The 21,762-nt window shown below is 39.7% G+C and overlaps 2 protein-coding genes across 2 annotated transcripts in view; one reads left to right on the forward strand and one right to left on the reverse strand.

Moving 5' to 3' along the window:
* The window catches only part of C15 (homeobox protein C15), a 50,460-nt gene extending 33,446 nt beyond the window's left edge, over window positions 1–17,014 (forward strand). The window contains exons 2-3 of the mRNA XM_072005457.1: window positions 3,094–3,322; window positions 11,640–17,014. Of these exons, the coding sequence (XP_071861558.1) occupies window positions 3,094–3,322; window positions 11,640–11,877 (467 nt within the window). The 3' untranslated portion in view covers window positions 11,878–17,014. The remainder of the gene's footprint in view (window positions 1–3,093; window positions 3,323–11,639) is intronic.
* Window positions 1–21,504, reverse strand: part of Nop56 (Nop56 ribonucleoprotein) — a 102,629-nt gene extending 81,125 nt beyond the window's left edge. Inside the window, exon 1 of the mRNA XM_072005456.1 lies at window positions 21,493–21,504. The gene's annotated coding sequence lies outside the window, so the exon portion shown is untranslated. The remainder of the gene's footprint in view (window positions 1–21,492) is intronic.
* Between the last annotated feature and the right edge of the window lie 258 nt (window positions 21,505–21,762).

Below are 21,762 nucleotides of genomic sequence, written 5' to 3' on the forward strand. Positions count from 1 at the left end.
ATAAATTGCCATGCGCGCAAAGAAAAGTATCTCTAATTTATAACTGAGAAAAATATCGGAAGAAAACGACTAGCGACTTTTCCACTTGGAATCTTGTAATGTATTTATCACATTCTTCATTCTCATTGCTATGTACATACCGCGTATCATGTTTCGACGTATTAAATCTACGGGTATGCATATCGCATTAAATACGCTCTCTGTTATTCATGCGCTATTACTACGATAGATAAATGCTTAATGATGTCGATAGTCACGCTTCAAAGCGAACCAAGTACGGCAAACGATACAATGTTCCAGTGCGTGTATTCGAATTTCGCTAATGAAGCTAAATTGCCCGAATAATAAAAACAAGACGGAAAAAAAGAAAAAGGAAAAAAGGAGGATAGAAAAGAAGAGAAATGAAGAAAAAAAGCGCACGTAAAAGTGACGTATTAACTGTACACGTAGGACGTAAATCTAACTCGATCTTGATATATTCGAATTTCGCTTCATAGTTGTTATTTTCGCTTCGTGTTTTTATCCAATTATTGTTACTTACTTGTCATTTATCTATCACGCTATTACCATTCGTAGTAATCTCTGCTTTCTAGCATATCTATTGCCTTATATATATATATTACGTTACTAAAACAGGATATTTCTTTGTGTAACGATAGTTTACGAAACCATCTTACACGTAGCGGATTATTAATGTCGTAGATTGTCAATATGGAAATCAATCGTCCGAAAGACATTAAGTACTAAAACGTATGAAAGCGTCTTTGCCACGTTCGAGTGATTCAGCTACGCGGCAAACCGGGTCTAACGTTCACTCGACGTGAATTATTATTCGATTCAACTCAATCGAGCTAGTTTGTATCTGACAAGCCGATGAACGATGATAATTTGATTAATTTCGTACACGATTTATCGACTTGTCTCCGATCTCGGTCTCTTCCTCCGCCAAGCTTTATTTCTGCACTATCGTGGATTATTAAAAAATTCGTTAATGTTTCTCCTTCGTTTTCTAATCGTCTTTCGAATATGTTATTTTTTAGACTTACTCGTAACTCGACCTACAAGTACAAATTATCCGCGTATTTACTTATATATTATTTTATTCTTTACTTTGCCTACTGTACTTTGCTTCTGTTTAATCTACCGATACATTCTCAACTCCTATAGCTATTGCACCAAGTTTCTACCAAAGTGCATGATAATTTATTGAAAAAAGTCGATGCTATTGACAGCGAAGGTGAAAAACCGACAGAACCTGTGCATCCGCTTAATATGCACATCCGATCGATCGAAAGGAACGATCGTTGTACATTGCAATAGAATTTCTTAAAAATATACCAAGACCTTATAATCAGCGTGTACTTCTGCAAGAAAGCGATATTTCTACAAGTTGCTTCCGATCCAACCGACGCGTACAATAATTAACCAGGATGAACGGCGTTTCGATAAGCGGGAATCTCGTGTGCGAGTTTCAGCGGCGATTTACGCGGCTAGTTTCGCATAAGTGGACGATAAAGCTTCATTTTGATTTCACCTTCGTGCGCTCGACGGTATGTTTGCGCGGGTCCAGTAATGGAAGTGGCGCGATGCTATCGGTCTAACGGTAATTTTATTAATACCCTTCCACTGAATTGCAATGCACCTGCTGCCACGGCCGACTACAAAGATCGCGTTACAATTTGCACCGGCCGGCAAATCGTTCCGTGTAACTCGTAAGCCTCGCTTTTTACGATTTTATAATCGTTACCCAAAGCGAGCCAGCCATTGCTTTTGCGCCCGGCGTTCACGCGCGCGCGCGCGCGCACGCTATCGTAAGTAATTCGCGCGGAGCCACGTAACTCGACGTCGCCACTTTATCCTGGAATTTCAACGCTTGTTTTGCTTGGTCGGAACGATCCCTGGACCATACGCTTTCAAGCCGTTTACACCGTGCAATTGCGTTGGCGTTTAACATTTTTCGAGATCGACGCTTTTCGCGAATCGTGCGTTCGTTCGGAGGCTTACTCCTCGGTGAGAAAACGTCGTGCCACGGATAAAAGGTCTCGGTATAATTTATTACGAAGTGAAATCTTGTCGAATAATGTAGAAACCATCTTAACCGATACGCAATAAATTATTGCGAATTGCCATAGGAATTTGTTAACCGTACGTTGTTTATTTCATTGACATTTTAGATAGGTTTATGCAGATATATCGTTACAAAGTAATCGGAGTATCGTGTTTTTGCATTTAGCGCTTCAAAGAAGGTACGATGAAACGTTGTCGCTTCCAGACGATCGTTGAACTACGAAAGACGAACGGAGACAACGTTCGCAAACTTTTGTTAATTGTTTTATAAATGTAAAATGACTAAGACTGGAGTTAAAAGGAAGACTAGATCGCGTGGAAAGGTTACACTGTGCAGTGACTTAATGTAAATTTTTCAACCTATTTACGTTTATATCTTACTTAGAAATTATGATTTTAAAAATACATCTGTAGGGAAAAAATATCGTTTTTAAAAAATTGTCAAACCGATAAGAGCTATACTCGTCTAATGAACTAAAGCTCTCGGAACAAAGAACATTCGTTGAACGATAGCGTGATTTGAAATTGAGCGAAACTATAACCATATTGCGATATAGAAAAATTGATTCGCTTTACAAAACTATTTTGCGACGTTTTTTATCTTATTCCCTGTATTTGTATAAAGTGATCGATCATAATTCGTTCTATTTTTGGAATGTCCCTGGTCTATGATACAAAATCGCATTGCAGCAGATTTATTAACGCTTTACGATAACATTTTGCCCTCTTGCTTGATTGTCATTTACAACAGAGTCGTTATAAATAATACGTCATTAACATTTCTTTTCTACTCTACTAATGTCAGTGGTTCGTAATTGAAACAAAATTATAAAGCAATTATTAGCTAAACGTTGCGAATAATTTCCAAAGTGTCACACCATCAGCTAAAATACAAAATTATGTTAAGCATCGAATCGCGAGGAAACGTCAATTATTCGAATATCGATTATCCAGACGCTAATTATGCGGAAATCTGATTACCTATCGGTGGTTTTCATTTCTCCTTCTTATTTTTGTTTTCCACAGTAGCTGGAGCGTTTCCAAGGAGGATCGGCCATCCTTACCAAAACAGGACGCCACCGAAGAGAAAGAAGCCGAGGACAAGCTTCACCAGGTTGCAGATCGCCGAACTGGAGAAACGTTTTCACAAACAGAAGTATCTGGCGTCGGCCGAACGGGCAGCCTTGGCTAAAACTTTGAAAATGACGGATGCGCAAGTGAAAACCTGGTTTCAGAACAGGCGGACAAAGTGGAGGTGAGTTCTCGACGTTGATAACGTAGATACTTGTACCTCTGGCATACTCAACCGAGTACCAAACGAAATTTAAAAAGAGCCATCGCTCGAAATGAGAGAGCCAGGTCAATGGCAAATTCGAGATGCAAGCTATTAAAGACAGAAAAAGAAGGAAAAACTGGAATTAGCTATCGTATCCGGACTGTTAAACGTTTCTCCTTTTTTCCTTTCTTTTAGGCGATATTTTGTAAAGATGAAAATCAGATCCATTTCTCATGGAAATGAATTCCATTTTCATGGAATTCTGAAAATGCCTCTTACGAACGTTCGGCAGATAATCTCGCCGCTTAGCAGAGGCTTCTATCTTCTTAGGAAGATAGAAAATAACGCGAACCTAATCCATTGCTCGCGATACAGATGCACAGAAAGTAATCGACACGGTAACTCAAGAGCATCGAACAAATTGTAAGAAAGGTATTGCCAAGATCGATGAGTACGTCGCGCGTCAACAGGTCGATCGAAAACTGTTACACCTTAGAAAAATTGTTCCTCGTTCTGGGTCCTTGGACGACCTGAATCCTTCTTCCCCCCTCGAAAGAAGAACAAGTCCAATCGAATATTTTGCAGTCTACCGTAGCAGTTCCAAAAACTGTCCCGACAAACATCCCGCTATAAATAGCAGGATACTACCTGACTTCCGGTTTCTAACACGTCGAATAGGCAAAGCCGAATGTTGGTGTCGCGATTTATCAAATCTCGGCGTTCGAGACGAACCGAAAGTGAAAACGCGAGGTGGAAACCTCGGAATGTTAATAGCGGGTTAGCAGCGTTCTGCGGCCGCGTATCGGCGAGGACGCATCGAAAGTCGAGTGTATTGGAGTCTCTTCAAGATAACGGAGGACGAAAACACGTCATTTAGATAAAACGAGACCCGTTCGTGGCGCGGGTCGCCCGATATCAGGGGCGTCTACGCGGCGAGACGAGCCCAGAGGCATTTCTCCGGGGGTGCGACTCCTTCTTCTCTTCTTCCTTCCTTAATAGTCGCTTCTCTTCGAGTAGGATTTCTAAAAGCATCCCGCTGCCGTGTCCTTGGCTCGTTCCGGGAAGTATTAGGATAGAAAGATGACTATACTTTGAGAGTAGTTTAGAGGGTTTAGACGAACAACGGTGTCTCTGTCTGCGCAGGTTTTGAAGGAACCAGCAAGGATTGAGGATCGGTGCCTTTTAGTTCTACTCGATGTGTCATCGAACGAGACTGCTGATAAAGAAGGGCACTTATTCCAAGGTGTGCACTAGGTCGTTTAAAGTTTCTAGTTAGTTCGGACATTGTCCATTCTTAAAATGGGACATTCTTAAAATGGGACATTTTTTAAATGGGACATTCTTAAAATGGCTTTTTCTAACGTTTTTATTGTGTTTGGGTGTGGTTTCGTATAGCAATGAGCTTCGGTATTTCGCGCATTTATTTACGATCGTTGGTGTCACATAGTCGAATCGGTAATTTTTTAATCCAATGACGATTGTTGTATATGCGATAGATGAAATAGCCAGTTTCTGACGCCAGATCTATCGAGGCTCGTTTCACGAGGAAAGGGATAAGAAATTATCGCGTATACCTTGGTTATAAGTCAACAGACATTAAATAGACGTAAAATACAGTATATTATTAGATTTATATATATATTCATGGGTACATTTATAGAATAATCCATAGAAGCAACGCGTACTAACGATATTTACGTCCGCGAATAATTTATTAAACCGCGAAACTTCAAGACGCCCGGTACCATCGTCCCACTTACTTTCATCAAGCTCGATAAAATTCTTTATCTTTAAAAATATCGAGTGTAACAACCGAATGATCTAAATTTCCTACGAGAGTTTTATTCGCCGTTTTACGGCCAACAATCGACGGAGTTTTGTGTGCCGTTACCTCTCGCATTGTTCCAGGAGCCATAGAGCAATAAAGGGGCAAATAGGTAAAAACGAGGAATGTAAAACGCGGCCGATAAAAAGCGGAAGAGAACGCCTTCGGAAGGTTCATAACGATCTAATAAGAGATCGATAACAGGACTCGCTGCAAAAACGGTTCGATGCCGTTGTGCATCGGGATCTCAGTTTCTTGTCCTTACCAGCGATATTGCATTTGTCGTAAAGTGCGCAGAAATGAAAATTACGCTTCTTACTTGGAAACCAGGCGATGGTAATTTTCTTTCTCGCTAGAACGCGAGTATCGTCGATCGCGAAACGGTGAATTGTAACGTGTCTTCCTATTTCTATTCTACGACAAGAAGGACAGAGAACGGGAGAAATAGAAAAAACGAAAAATTCGAGACAAATATCGCAATCGATAGACGAATTTGAATTCAGGGGATTCCTAGTCATTTTTCTTTCGACCAAAGACGATTCGATGAAATTCAAATCGAATTCAACGAAACTGGAAATTCTTACAGGGTGTTGATAAAAAAGAACGTAAGATTCTATGGTCGCTTATGATTGCTCATTTTTTGACAAAAATCCGCGAAGAAAAGTAATTTAAAAGAAAAAGTGTATTTTTATACGATTATTATTTCATTTCCTATCCTTTACGTTCCATCCTGTAACTGGTGCTTGCCAATCTATTGGTCAAGTCTTTTACGTTTATTAAACATTTCTTATCCTCCTCGTGAAACACGTTTTCCGACCGTAGAAATGAAATTTGATGAATTTGTTTCTTTTTCTTTGCGAATACGATAGGCTTCTCTTAATAATTTCTTCCGTTTCGTCGTGCGATCTCCATCCTGGTTCAACGATTCGTTCAACAAGTTGCGTTAAAAGGTACGAGTTGAAATTTTACAAGTCTTTTTATTACGTAGTCGGCGTGGTCGTTCGAGGAACGAGCATGAAATTCAATTTATACGGCGACGATGTATGTTATCTGTCTCAATGTGTTCAGAAATGGTAACGCAGTGACAGATACATTCGTCTAGATGTCTCGCCAAATTAAATTTACATCTGAACGACAAGTGAATCATAATTAATCTTGAACATGGAATTATATGGCGGAACAGCCGTTGAATAAATTGGGACATTTCGAGCAGCGACGTGGTTCGGATATCCGTCTCAATAAAAACTATAGCAAACGTCGTTCGACATGCAGGTTTGTTCCTAAGTTTAATTAATATCGATAAATAAATAACAAAGATAATTTAATTAATTAGCAAGATATACGTGATGTGCCTCCAACAGAGAATTAACGATATCGCAGTGAAATTTCGTATCGAATAAAGAAACGCTATTAACACCGATTCTATTAATGCTCTTCGTTATAGGGAATCGTTGTAGTATTTTGAAACTGCGCAATTCCTCGGACTAAACTACTTTTAACTCGACCGTCCGCACACTATTCGCGATTGACAATTCTTGTACGTGACCGATTTTTCAATCGAATTTACGAGCCTGAGAGATAGGTAGCCTTCAAGCGAGCAAACTTACTAATGCGCACAGAAAATAGCAACGACTCGAGTTGGACGTTTCTGCGGATGAATTTGGTCCACGCAAACTCTCTTTTCCTTGAGAGGATACTTTGCGAAGTTTGGTAACATTCGACCTGCGCCTGTCCTTTGATTTAAAAAACAACTTGTATCTGTAACACTCGATTCAACGTACGAATAGGTCCCCGTGTCTGAAGAGGCGAAAGTATGTTTAATTGTACAATGTTCCAATTACGAATCGACGTAGCGAAAAAAAGAAAGAACAGAAAAAAGGAGACATAAAAGAGAAAAATTCACGTTCCTTCCTCCACCCTTGGATCAGCACATCCGCGACGTGGTCCAGCGAGCAGCTGCGTTTAAAGTAACGAGATGACTGTAGGCAGAGATGAGATAACTTCGTCTCAATAATTCAGATACCTAACAGCTTAGCCCTGTCCCGTACATAATGCAGTCTATCCTCCCCATCGTGCTGCCTCGTCCGCCCCTGCTTTGACTGCCAACTCTCTTCCCCACCTCCTGGTGGATCGCACCCCCTCGTCGTCTCACATTGAACCAGTCCGGTCGCAGACTCTTCCTCGGGCTTCTTGCAACGGCTTTTAAAGTGTCAAACCCTCGAATCCGCGATTTGAATCGTTTCGATCCGCCGCACTCAGCCCCACCGCGATTCACCTTGTTAAACATTCATCGTTCCCTGTGTTGGATCACGGCTGTAACCGGTCGAACACGAACACGAACACCGGCGCCATTGCGAAAACGACTCGTTTCCTTTTCCGCATGGAAATCCTCGCGGAACGAAAGAACACCCGTGTTTCTATTCTGCTCTCGTGCCTCTTCCACGAATCGTTTTTCGTCGATTCGATCGAGAACACCTCTGTCGCGAGAACTGTCTTTAACCAGTTAGCTATTTTCGACGAGTATACTCGTCATGGAGAAACGACGATATTTTGCGTCACGACGAGCCCTGTCGGTAGTAAAATTAGAAAATAAAACAGTCGTTTCGTTACGACTTAATTCTGTATCGTAACAGCCACGCGTACTCTATGCTCGACGAGTATACTCGTCGTCGCTTGCTTTTTGCCACGCGTTTTACGTACACGCATTTCAAAGTTTTCAAACGAGTCGCAGCAACCAACTGGTTAATATCGCCTCGAGTCTTTCGATTTCTCCCATGTATATAAAATTATTTCTATGGTTTCTATGGTGTAGGATATCGTAAAAGTGACTGAGACAGAGTGGCGAAGTTTAACGATGAACACGGAATTATTTACGACCGTGTCAGAAAGCAACGACAAAGTTTGTTCAAAATCAACGTTCTTAAAAACCGTTTAACAGAAACAACGCACTACGGAATTAATATATTTGCAATCGTCGTTGCTCGATATCGAAGGGAACGTGAAGAACATTTCAAATTGTTTAAAGCAAAGATGTTACGTTAAATGGGATGCTATTTGCATTTGCACAATTTCATACGAAATAATTGAATAACGAACGCTACAGGATTTCCGATGGTAACTGACGGTACAATCAGCAACAGACGATGTTATACAAAAAAATAAAGTAGAGAATTTACATTGAGACTCGTTTGTACGAGGCTTTGTTCTCAAGAATATCAACAATAAATTATCCATGTGGATCTGTGTGTTTATGCTCCATCCACTGCATACACGGATTTTCCAAATTTATTCCTCGTCCGATTCGGTGTTCAACGTGTGATTCTGTACAGAAAACTTGTTCTTCCAAGACTCACACGTCTGGCGAATAATCGGGGAAACTAATCACACGATTGGCAATTGCTCGTTCCCGATGAAACTTAAAAGGGAAAAGACGCGTACGGATAAAGTTAATCGTATCGCGGTATATTCGCGACGAACGATAAAATCAAGTTTAGAATACTTGTTCGCCAAGTGTTGGCCAAAAGTTATACTTGACGATAGGGGGATAACGATAAGAGTAATGTGTCCCAGGTTGCGAGAGAATACAGTTATGCCGGCCGCAGTGAATGGGGCGAGGCTGCGTCGGGGCTGCAAAATGTAATCGGCACGGCGCCCTCAATTATTAATTGCTAACCGCGTTAATTACTTGCACGGGTGTAGGCGCTGCTGTCACTGGAACAACGGCGTAGCCACGGATAGATTTTCCAACGGGAATAAGCCGAACGTAATCGAATTCGTCGACCGTTAACTGAAATTCGTTGGTTGAAATTTTGCCTTAATCCTAAGTCAAAGAAGAATAATCGATCTGCATACTTTTACGTTCGATATAAAAATCGGGGAACGACGATTTTCTGAAAGATTGTTCGCTTTAGTTGCAATGTTTTTCAAACTCAAATTGAATGAGTTTGTGACGACAAATTCGTATTACGTACAATTCGACGTCTTCTCTTGATTTTCGTATCTCGTGAATTTCCACGAAACCAATGTATGGAGAAAATTGATATAAGGGAGAAATTGATATGTGATAAAAGAAAATTACTGGAAATGCAAGTGGATTTGAGCCAATCCGGGAATAAAAGCAAAAAGATCAAACTTAACGAGATACTTTTCGATCTTTGATAGATCGAATCACGGTATAATTAACGAGGAGACTCGTTAGTTAACTGCCACTGGTCTTTAAAGGTGTGCACAAATTGCGCAAAGAAACTAGTTTTGAGAAATTACAACTACCATACAAAGTATCGCGATCGTCTTGCGAACATTATATATCTATTCTTTCGTAATTAATTACTGAATTAACATCTAGAAGAATAAAAAACCACGTCCGATGCTAAAATTTGTTTTTTACAATATTCGATCGAACGAGAAAATGATCGTTTAACGATTTCGTTAAATTCTGCAGCACGTGTTACGCAACATTCGGCAGAAATTTTCCTACAAATTTATTCGTTTGCTCGCTCAAGATCATAATTACACCAGACTTTGTCTCCAACATTTGACAAACACATCTTTATATTATCTTTTAACGTTCGTACTCTGACAAACTTTTAAAAAAATTCAACGTACCCGGTTCCATTCTTAACGATATCGGTAACGACTTTAAAACGTATCTCTGACGTTCAATAGCAAAATAATATTTCAACGATTTCATAGTTAAGCCCTCCGATAAATACCTCGGAATCAGGCCGTCTAAAACGTAACTACGAGATTTACTTTCTCCCTACTCGGGTCAAAACTGTACCCAGTCTTGTCCCGCTGTTCCTGTTTCCTTCGTTTTCCCCGATATCGTATCTGACGCATTTAATAACTTTCAGAAGAGTGAAATTGCAAATCGTTTGGAAAGCTGGCAGAACGCAGAAAGATAACGCGAGTGCAAGGCTTTCCTACAATTATCGAGCTGGTATTAACGAGACGAAAATAAACAAACTCGATCGGATGTTGATTGCGGCTGAGAAGTGCTGTTATCTGGAATCTCTGCTCGACATCGTCGGCTGTGCTAGTCGTTAATCGTGCAACAACCGATCGAGTTGTGTCCCGATTCAACCGACTCGTTCCGTGATACACGGGCTACCGGGAGTTCTATACGCCCTCCGTTCTCTATCCACGGAAAGATGAACGAGGAAAGAGAAGAAGCTGAGATCGTTCCACGCTGAGATAAACAAAGGTACAACGAAACCGTTTAATTACCGACGACCGGAGATTAACTCTAATGGAACGACGGTGTTTCGTGGCTCGTATGGAAGCGGCATCGCGGCACTCTGATTGGCCGCGTTATCCAGTCTGGCGCCTTTCAGACTCAGGGACATTCTCGGTCAGATCTCGTTGCCGAACGAAGATCTTTCAACTTTTAGTCTCTTTAACGCTAGGAGAATTTATCGCCCATAGGCTGGTTAAATTCGTAAAAGGTATACTTCGGACTTGGAGAACCGACGATGAGTAAGTGGCCGATTATGGCAATTCGATCGCGATTCTTCTGATCCTCGTTGTTTGTTAGACGAGTCTGTTACGCGGTAAGGTTCGAGCAAAGTTTGATCGATAATTACGCAGGAATTTTCCAAAGAAGAAAATAAAAGATTTCCATAAAAGCTTCCACCTAAGTGACGTTGCCAACAAGTCGACCATTTTCTGCTACCCTAATAGACTTAGTGCTAGAAAACAGACACTCACGAACCACCCCTGAGCGCTGCACCACCGACGAATCGAATTAACTTTATTACGTTTGTCTTCTGTTTTCCGCTCCAACGACCGCCAGTCTCTTTCCACTGTCCCGGCTACCCTCGCAGCCGTTTCTCGTTTCGTGTTTTCTACAACGTTCCAGCAACCCCCGCCACCCTATCGTTTAACTGGCTGGATCTCGCAAGCATAATTCGGTACCTATGTAACGACAGTAACTTTGATTTTAAAGCTTTGCCTGATCTTCAGTTTTTCAAAGATCGCGACACTGACGATCTTTTCAAACTTTTCAAACCGTGAAGCTTCGGAATTTCGAAATTTGAAAACTCGAGAGCTCGCAGATTTAATATTCGAAAATTTAGGAGTTGGAAAATGTTTACCTGTACGATACCACCGTAATCTTCGCAACTTGGAAGTTTAAGAAGTTGCAAGTTAAAAGCTTCGACAAATAATTTGTTTAATACGTATTTTAGCATCACCTCGTCTATAAATACCGCGTTGTACTGAAAAATAATTTATACCGGAATTGCAAGCACACAATAAAATACTTCCAGCAGTAGGAATAACGTGAAACAAACGAAAATCGTAGCAGCCCTCGATATCCGTCAGTTCGTATCAAATATCCGAAGGTATCCCATACTAAACCGCTACCTAAGAACCGAGTGCAATACTTGTACGAACTTTACGAACGTTCACAATTTTCTTCCGTTCTCTCCACGAGGGACGCTCGATCATTTTCAATCTTTCCATCTGTTTTAGGAGGCAAACGGCGGAAGAAAGAGAGGCCGAGAGGCAGGCGGCGAATCGGTTGATGCTGTCCCTTCAAGCCGAGGCGCTTGGAAAAGTGGCTTATCCCGCAACAGTGCCGAACCATCCAGCGGGAACCACCGTTCCCAGTTTAGACAGACAACAAGCACCCACTGCTCTGACCCATCCTGTGGGTCAGTGGGCCTCGCCGTACGGTCCACCACAACCTCTAGCCGAACCGATTTGTTGAACCGGGATAATCGACGCGCATTCAAAGACTCTTGCCGAGTGAAACTTGTTACGTATCAGTCGTGTCACATTTCTACGATAGAATAGTTGTACGTTTTCTAGGACCGGTGCGACTCTTGTCGTTGCAGTCTCGTTGCCGTGGTGCAGTGCTTCGAACGATCGTAGATTCAAACAACGTGCTTCCTCGCGTTATTTCCTCGATATTTCCAAAGAACAACCACTGACCATGGCTGGATACTGGATTGACAAAGCGAAACTCGTTCTTGTAAAGGACGAATCGAACGCTGTTGGGATATCAGGAGACGTTACGCGGCGAATTATCGGTCTTCGAAACAGGAGACGATTTTTCAAAAAGACAACGCTGAAGCACGGGAAGGCGGTTTCAAGATTTCGGAATAAAATCGAATTACCATGGCCAGCATTCGCGATCGGAATCCGATCGAAAACCTGTGGGGAGTTCTAGGAAGAAAATTTCACGATCAGCAGGAGTCGCCGATAGAATACGTCAGCGAACATGGAAAGAGGAATAAAATCAGCGTAGGTGAATACTCGAGACGAAAATTTCGATAAATTAGCGGATGGTGTACCTAAAGGATTAATTAGTAGCAATCAAAAGTAAAGAAAAATCCATTGAATGGAAACGTAACGAAATTAGCATTGAGTTTATATTTTTTCACAGGCGAAAACACAATCTTTGTACATTCAGTTTCGCTTTACATTGTAATATGAAACTATATCAACGATTTCCTTCCAATACGATGAAACATCTAAAAATAGGCTCGAGTTTATAATTATTCACGACACCGTGTGTCTCTCTTCGTTTCCCCCGTAGAGATACGAAGACGTAATACGCGAGTCATGTGTTAACCGTGCAAGCGAATACGATGTGAGAATAGAAAGAGAACGCTACGTACAGGCCTTTTCTGTTCTTGTCTAATCAGACATGCATAGTACGCACACGATTAGCTACGCATTGACGCCGCTCGTTGATCGGTGTTACACTTACATATTTACCGTACGAATGTGCATGCTTTATTAGTCATTAGACAAGAAACGAACAGCCTCTATGCAGCGTTCACGCATCCTATCTTCGCATCTCCGTTGTGGTTTGCCAATTATGTTTGATGATATACAAGGAATAACAGAATAACAAGACAGACATCGCAGCGAGATGGCAACGACAAAAGTCGCGCATCTGCGACCGGGCCTTACTGCGAAAATAGCAGTCGTTCACACTTGAAAACGTTGACAGAAAGAGGTCTGGAATAGCTTACTCAATTCGTATTTTTATCTTCATCTCCTTCCAGTTTTCTTTAGACGTGTTTGAAACTTGTAGTGAGATTTGCTGTTAAATTTAATTTAGCGCGTTTTCGGTGGAAATGATCGAGCGAGTAGCTTTTACTTAATTTCGAAAGAAGATTTGTTGTTAAATGATAGTATTTGATGTGAGGGAAAAATGGAAACTTGAAATGTAATTATAGTTGATAACGTGGAAATATATATCGCGAATGTTGTTGGATATTACTTGCCCTTTTTCGTTCGATCTCTGCATCCGCAAGTTTAAATGCTCTTTTATACACAACGTTTCTTCAGTCGGCGGATTATGAAAACCAGACTGAGATTACTAGAGTCCTCTGAAACTTCATAGTAGATAGTTCGACGAATAACGATATATTTTTCATTTATATTCATATCGAAACGTACGATATTTTTTGAAATGTCACAGTGACGTTCAACATGCTCCAATTTGAGAATGTATAGAAAGAATCGACAAACGCAACGAGCAATTTCAAACCGGATCTCTGAAATCTCAGGAATATGTCCCACTTTATTTATATCGACCTGTATCAAATATGAACGATAAAATGGCAAGGCGAATCGTCACTGTAATTCCATCAATCTCGAGTTTAACACGCGACAATCTCTTCTCTATTACGAATCTATTAGTCGTATAAATACACGCGCACTCACACGTGTAACGGGAATTTAAAAAATTTTCCGAAACGACAACTAATCGCGGCGCGTTAATTTGACGTGACATTATTGACAGAGAAAAGAAGTCACAGAGATCGAACGAAAAAGAGCATCAGAGGCCAGCAGTCGTCTTAATTGCGCTATTTCTAGGTAGTATCAACGTCTTACCGTCACGACGGCCAATTTTATCGACGTACTTAATTAACGAACCGAGGGGACTGATAGGGAGCTAAAAAAGAAACTTAAATAATTACGGATTGCTCTCGTTTTTTCGCCATCGCCACCCCTGTGAGCTCGCTCCGCAGAAATTTACCCTCGTCAAACAGACACGATACGCAGGGACATCGAAAGAAAGTAGAAACATAGAAAGGAGAAGAGGAAAGGCGAAGAGTGAGATCCGGACAGCTTCCGAAGTTTGCGAAATTCTTCGATAGGCGATGGAATTAACCCTTTCGACGACGGCTGATGGCGATCTTCTGGAGCACGTCGACTCCTTTTAATCCTTTTTAGGACCAGATTTTTTATCTTGTTTTTATCTTTTGTAACATAAAAATGGTACAGTCATCGGATATCAACAATTAGATCATCGTCATCTGCCAACTATCGATTCCAATTTTGCGCTGTGCGTACGCGTTTTTAAAAATGTCAAAATTCGGTAATTGCAACTATCATAGAAGGAGGCCGTTTAACGAATATCAGCTTAGTCTTTTACCTTCGTTTAACATTTTTTCGTAGAGTATACATCTCGTCCGCGTCGTTCCGCTTGCGAAGAGATTTCGTACACCGTACGATGTCCTGTTCCTCAATGTTAAACAACTTTTGTAACCGCGTTCGATTAAAATTAAAGGCAAAAGAGAAATTGAAAGGTAGGATATCAAAGAAAGAATAAAAAGATCTCGTCATTAAAAGAGTTAAAACTATATTATCCAAGAATTTCGTCTTACCGATACTTTAACGCAGCAATAATTGAAGGCGTCGCAAAACACGATTTATGTATACAATGCATTATCATTGACCGGGAGCCTCCTCCTCGGTGCATCTTTCGAATGACGCAGCTTAATTGAAAGATCCGCACGACATATCTGTGTATATATTAGCGCGATAGTTTGTAATTAAAAACATTACGATGTATGTACGATATTAATCCGTTTCTGCGATCGACTTGACGACAGCGTTTTGTTTCGAACATTAGACGTGCACACATGTACTTACACATCATACAAATACAGAAAGAAGATATTAGTTATTAGATGTACGAGAGAATTTTATGCTTTTACGAAGAGAACGTTCCTTTTGATTTTTCGTTGATGACAATCTTAATATCGTTCTTTGCGCGTTTCGGTCCAATGAATTTTTTTATTTCTGTGTCACAAACTTTGCTCGGCCTTTGTTTTGACAAATTTTCGTTATTTCTTGTACCGTTCTCGTCAAGTACGAAAGAAATTAGTTCAGTGGCTTCAATAGCGTTTATGTCGAACAAAAAGAGAATATATTATCGAATGTACGATTTATTCCGTGTAAATAAGGGAAAAGGAAGAAGTAGCAACCGTGGAAAGAGCTTTATTAAGAAAAGCAATTTTTAATACTTTAATCGGGCAGTAAGGGAACAAAGCTGAATGAGTTTAAGCGTATTGTTTATAACATTGAGTTTAGAATTTATACTCCGATTAAGTGTTAGGAAAATGAGCTACGCGCTATAGATACGAACGTCCCTCGCATTTTTTTTCCTCGTTATCTTTCAACCGAAGTTACATCCTCGGCCTTGCTTCCATCCCGAGCCACACGGAAAATTGTGAACGACATTCCATTTTTTAAAGATTCGAATTACCGAGGAAAGGGTCGTACTGTCTCGAGCCGAGACAATCCTACAAATTGTAAAACTAGAAGAGCGAAAAAATTCTCTCTTACATCTAATGCACAAATTACCACGTACGTGTATGTAAAGATCACATGGGAAAACTATAGGTCACATTTTCTATTTTTTTATAGAGAACGATATACAGAGAACGATATCGAAAAGTTCTAAAAATATTTATTTCCATAACACAGCCACGTTGTTGATTTTTTACCTTTCATAAATCCTATTTTCCACCTATTTCTATCTATTTCTGGAAGATACGTATCCGTCAAACTAGCTCTGATCATCGTCTTCTTCAACCGCGTCGTGTTAAAATTCTCTCCTCTTAGTCATCGAACAGCATAGACGTGAAAAAAAATCAACAAACAATGGACTTATCACATTTTTCTCGTGTGACCGCTATATCCTACAACTGTGCAACTATACAAACACATACACCTTGTACAATATTATTTTCTTAGGAATACAAAAAATCATAAAGAGTAATTAAGAATGTACTATCGCGAAAAGATATTGTAAGTTATAAATAAATAAATAAATATATATATAATGTATAATATATATGTATATATGATATATATATCATATATATTACATATATATATATCGCTACCACTAAGATTCGTCGTCGAAATAGAGCGTGTAAGCCGTCTAATTAGGTACGTAATATTTATGTTAAGAGCAACCGTAGAATTATCGATCGTAGAGAACGATGTGATGTTATATAAGTACGTGTAACGTTGTATATAATTGACAAATAGAAGTAATGCATATACATATACATATACATATACATATATATATATATATTATACATAAAATGATTCAACTGGTACGCGTATACGTTGATTGTATGAAACTTCACGAAATCATAATAAGCGAACACATGATAGAATATTACAAAATCCTTGGCTTAGTAATTTATTTGTTAAACAACCGACTCTTAACATACGATTGTTGATGATATTATCGTCTAATTTTTCGTTCACCGTTAAATCGTTCAACGCCGATACCGATTACGTACGTTTCATTTTCGTAGGTAACACCATGTTAATGTAAGATAAGAGAAATAATCAGCGAAACAACCACGAATGATCCGAATAAATCGTTCTTTTTCGCAAAAAGATGATCGTTTCTGTCCACTTGGCACTTGGATTTCTTCAGATTTCTCCGCTTGAACGCATCTCGTCCGGCCCGCGACACACGACTCATGATTTCTTCAACTCCTGGATACATTTTATAAGGTAGACTGTATATATTTTTTCAATTGTATCGCACAGAATAAATTTATATGACCCAACGTGAACGAGCGAATAGTTTTCTGCTACGACGAATCATTTGTATGTATGGAACCCGTTTCGTGAGAGGGAGAAGGTCTTGCACGATCGCGATGTTTGTTTCTCGTGATCGAGGAGCCCTAGGATCGACGTTACGAAAGAACCGGAAGTTTCGCGTGTTACCAGGCGTCACGGATTGCTCTCACATTGTAACATCTCTTACCCCTTTGGACGGTAAAACGGTGCAATTTCGTTGTAAATCGACCATGAGAGGGAAAAAGAGAGTGGCCACTAAATGACAGAGTAGCAAACGCTCGTTGAAAGTCCGTTGGAAAACGATTCCGTGAAATTCATTTTCTGCAGAATTCGAACTGTCACTTACACGTGAATCGCAGTTGTGTATTTCTCAGATCGATTCGATGGATCAACGTTGGCTCTATTTTTGTTCGGTTATAAAACATATACGATCTCTGTGTTTTTCTATTTTTCTGTTTTACCGTTCCACTTCAAATTACAGGTGCAGTTTGTCCGCTTCGTGTCCTGTCAATGTTTGCCTAAATTCGTCGAAGAAAATAGTTACGTCTCGTTGTTACTTTTCACGGATGATGATGTTTTCCATCTATCGTTTTCGATATACATCGGAGAAGAATTGCATAGAGCTGAGTGAGTTCTATTGATCATGGAAAACTTAATTACGATCGAGCGTCAATGAAATATAAATCGAATCAGGAGTCACGCTCGACAACAAAAATATTTCAGCTTTAATCTGCGATCGTTAATGGAATTATATATCGCCCGAAGCTGTTGTTGCATAATGCTCATCCATTGCAAATGAGTCGTGATAAAGCTCATTCGATAACGTTAAATAAATTTTCATCCTCCTTATATTAAACATCCCCGAAATTCGATATCATTAACTTTTCTCTTATTTCTTCTCCATTTTCATTTTATCGTTTCTTAACTATATCCAGCAAAGACGTACACAGTTGCTTCTTTCTCTCTCCCTCTCTATCTCTCTTTCTCTGTTTCTCGTCCTCTCTGATCGCCCTAATCGTTGTCTTTCCGCAGCGAATTATCCCACTTCAGCTAGGAGAGCTCCTAGTGCCGGATGTGGCCACGTTTACTGCCTATAATTGCAGAGAAGACGCGGCGCGCCGTTCCGCCCAATTATTTGGGGACAAATGCCCGCCAAAAAAGAAGCCTTCGACTCGTCCGCCGGGCTAAGGACGTCTCTCGGTGGATCGTCAGAAAATTATTTATGACGGAAAAATAATTGCCGGTACGTTTTACTTTCCGCCCCCTATTTCTTATTTTCTTTTAATCTGTTCCACACATATAGACGACAGATACAACTATTTTAACTTGCACCGATATACCTAGAGAATACTTGTGGGAATGCTGGTCTCCTTGAGGAATATGATGAAATAAAGAATGTCTGATAAATGAGAAACGTCTGTAGTGGTTTTTAACGATAAACCGTCGCGTATTGTTGTACGCATGATCTTAATAGACAGTCTTCTGCAGATAAATAAAACTGCTCGAGATATAACGAAACAAAAAGTAGCTAAAAAATAATGACTTTCCTTGGGTACCATCGAACCAACGATAAATTACTAGTAAAATTTATTTCGATATAAAATAATACGAGACAAGTGGAATGGTAAATTTAATAGAGATATTAATATGTGTATATCGGAAAGTAAAAATACGTTTTAAACGATGCTGGAACGTGTAGTGACTGCCTTACGTATTTCGTCTTGACAGAGGAAATTGAAAGTGAATCGTTTCCGGTCGGTCATCGTTGACTCTGTCTTCCGAAACTCTCATGATTGTGCGTCAAGCGCCCTGTAATCTTGTCCACGAAGATATTCCTGTGGTTTTTCTAGTTTTTAACGTAGTCGGCGGTATCCAATTACGCGGTCCCACAAAGTCTCTTTTAAAGACCAAAAGCTCCGATAGATATTAGAGTTACACGAGAACTAAATTAACATTAATCTAAAAAAACATCAAAAAATTTCGTTACCAATTACAGCTAAATTGTATCCAACTAAACTTTATACAAGGATATTCTCAATTCTATATATACATATAAATCTTATTAATATGTATGTATATCACGCACAACCGAAATAAATTCCCTTGCGAGGCAAAGTAATTCCGCGGTAAGAAATAAAATACAGCTTTTATAATTCATTTTATTTACTTTCACGCACAGATGTATCTAAAATAGGCAATTGTATTTTCTCTTTCAAACGAAACCCTGTAGCTGTAACTACGATGATCGATGTACAGCGGTGCGCGAAACTTTCAAAATCTAAACGGATCTTTCACCTTCTATTTCAAAAACGATATTCAAAATTATTTTAACCGATAATCGTATATAAAATTAATTCCAAAACTCGATCGCGTCGGAACAACCCGTCCGATCTGAAAGAGAAGAATTTATTCGAAAGATAAAGCGAAAGAGGTTCAATTCTGCTTTTTCCAAATGAAATTAGAAATTTTTAACGAAACTAGAAATTTTTAACGAAACTAGAAATTTTTAACGAAACTAGAAATATAGAATAGTCCGTTATATGTACAATGGTAGCAACGTACCGGCGCGTATACGCATATACAATCGTACGCGTGCGTTATTTCGTGTGTATTTTACAGACGAAATTGGAGGGGCGGCTCGAATTAAAAACTAATCCAATATTAGCTTCGGCCTGGCGAGGCGATACGATGCTCAACAATTATTTCCTCCCCTGTGTTTCCACGCACGCTGGAAAACCATCCCCTCAGCTCCGCCTACATGTATCGTTGGCCGCAAAGAAGGGAGCAGTTGCGAGAATTATTCATCTGTAAAATGCGATCGGTGGTATTTACGACAAACGATTTATAGTTACGCGTTTACATCTTTAGAATCTTCTATTTATACATACGTATATTTATTGGAAAGAAGAATAGCAAGAGCAATGAATTCTGAATGAACGGTAAAGCATTCTTTAATATCGGCGTTCAAGTTAATTAATTCTTTTCTGATCGACAATTGTGTAACTGTGTGGAATACCGTAACCGAGACCGACTAGATACTTGCAATATCGAAAAGGAAACTTGGAAATAAAATATAAATTTAATCGGAAACCTCAAAGCCTCGTTGAAGCAATGGCTTTCAACAAGCTGAATTTGCAAACGAACATCAGTTAGGCCTCAAAAACTCGTACATTCAATGGATGATACAGTGGATGATTCAAAACTATACATGATAAATAAACTGAAATGTAAATGAAGTTCTAAGCAAGATGAATCTTGCAAACGTTAATCTTTGTTATTAATATAGAGAACAGTCGGTAGCTCTGAATCATTCAAAGTTATTAATTACTTCGTCGCCGTCAAGAGTGTCCAGATAAACATAATTCTGATATTCTCTGTTCGAACACATGGGTAACATTTAAATAGATCGCTCGCAAAATTGCCTCCAGTTTACATTTAATCTATCAACGTTTTTCGTCAATTTTATTTCATACGCGATATATAATACACGGGACAAACATTTTATTCGAAAAGATTTCGCGTTACGAATACACAAAAATTAATAACGAATTACAAATTTGGATATCGCAAACACAAGAATCAAATATACGGGAGATTTACTATAGGAAACTTTAAGTTTAACGAAGAAAAGAAAAAGCCGATACGGGTCACAGTAATTAAATACTATATGTGTACAGAATCCAGCGATCAAGGATAAAAATTGCAAATCTTCAGTTTTTAATGCTCAATAAATGCTGGATAAAAGCATTAATCCAGATATAGGCACGAGAGATTAACCTGCCAGAAGACTGTCGCGCATATTGGAACGGTTCGAAATTCTCTAGTGAGGTTGAAATTTTTATCACTCATCATGGAACCTCATCTTTTTTTACTCTTTCTCTCTCTCTTTCTCTTTCCTTTTTTCGGGTAGACACTGTGCATAGATCATAACGGGCACGCACATATACGCGAGACCCGGGTGAAACGCGTTTATAAAATCATGAGGAGTACGCTGCACGGGATATTTACGCAACCGGCGTAAATTTATTGCGATTGCGCTTCAGCGGAGTCGCGGAAACCGAGTTGGAGAACGCTTTTTTTTCGGTCGTCCAGGGAGACGCCTGATCCCGGATGAAAACGATCAGACGAGCTTCGTGGAAATTGATCACTTTTATGAAAAATGAATCGAAATCGATTCGACAATTTTACAACACACCAAAAACGTCGTTTTGCCCCTAATGATGTACTTCCGGTACATTTTCATCGCCAGAAGCGTGTTAACGAAGATGTCCTGACTTGTCGACAAGAAGATCGTATTATCACTTCGTTCGCAAATCTGTCGTTTAATTGGCGAGAACGTTGAAGATTAATAACATAGGTATAGCATGCTTATTTTCATCCTTTGGTGAAGGATATTAACTTGTCCCTTTTTTTATCAAACTGTTCACGTAGGTGCGTAACATGTAGCATAGAGAGACAGGATCGTCTCTTCCCACTACAAAAACGATTAACCAGCTTCGACGCCAGATCCGATCAATTTTCGTGGTCATTAGCTGTTGCACGCATTTTCTAAAACACTATGCCTAAACGGTGTTCGTTTCCTGCCCATAAAAAGTGGCCAACTTTCGTCGCTGCCTTTATTTCCGATCGTTTGCGGTCGACATCGTAGGCCGAGCGAATACAGACGGTGCGTTAAAAAATCGAGAACGCTCGTGTTCCTTTTTTCTTCCCCTCGCCCCACAAACAATAGCTGCGATTAAAT

Source organism: Bombus fervidus, chromosome 6 (assembly GCF_041682495.2).
Source record: "Bombus fervidus isolate BK054 chromosome 6, iyBomFerv1, whole genome shotgun sequence".
Classification (NCBI taxonomy): Eukaryota; Metazoa; Arthropoda; class Insecta; order Hymenoptera; family Apidae; genus Bombus; species Bombus fervidus.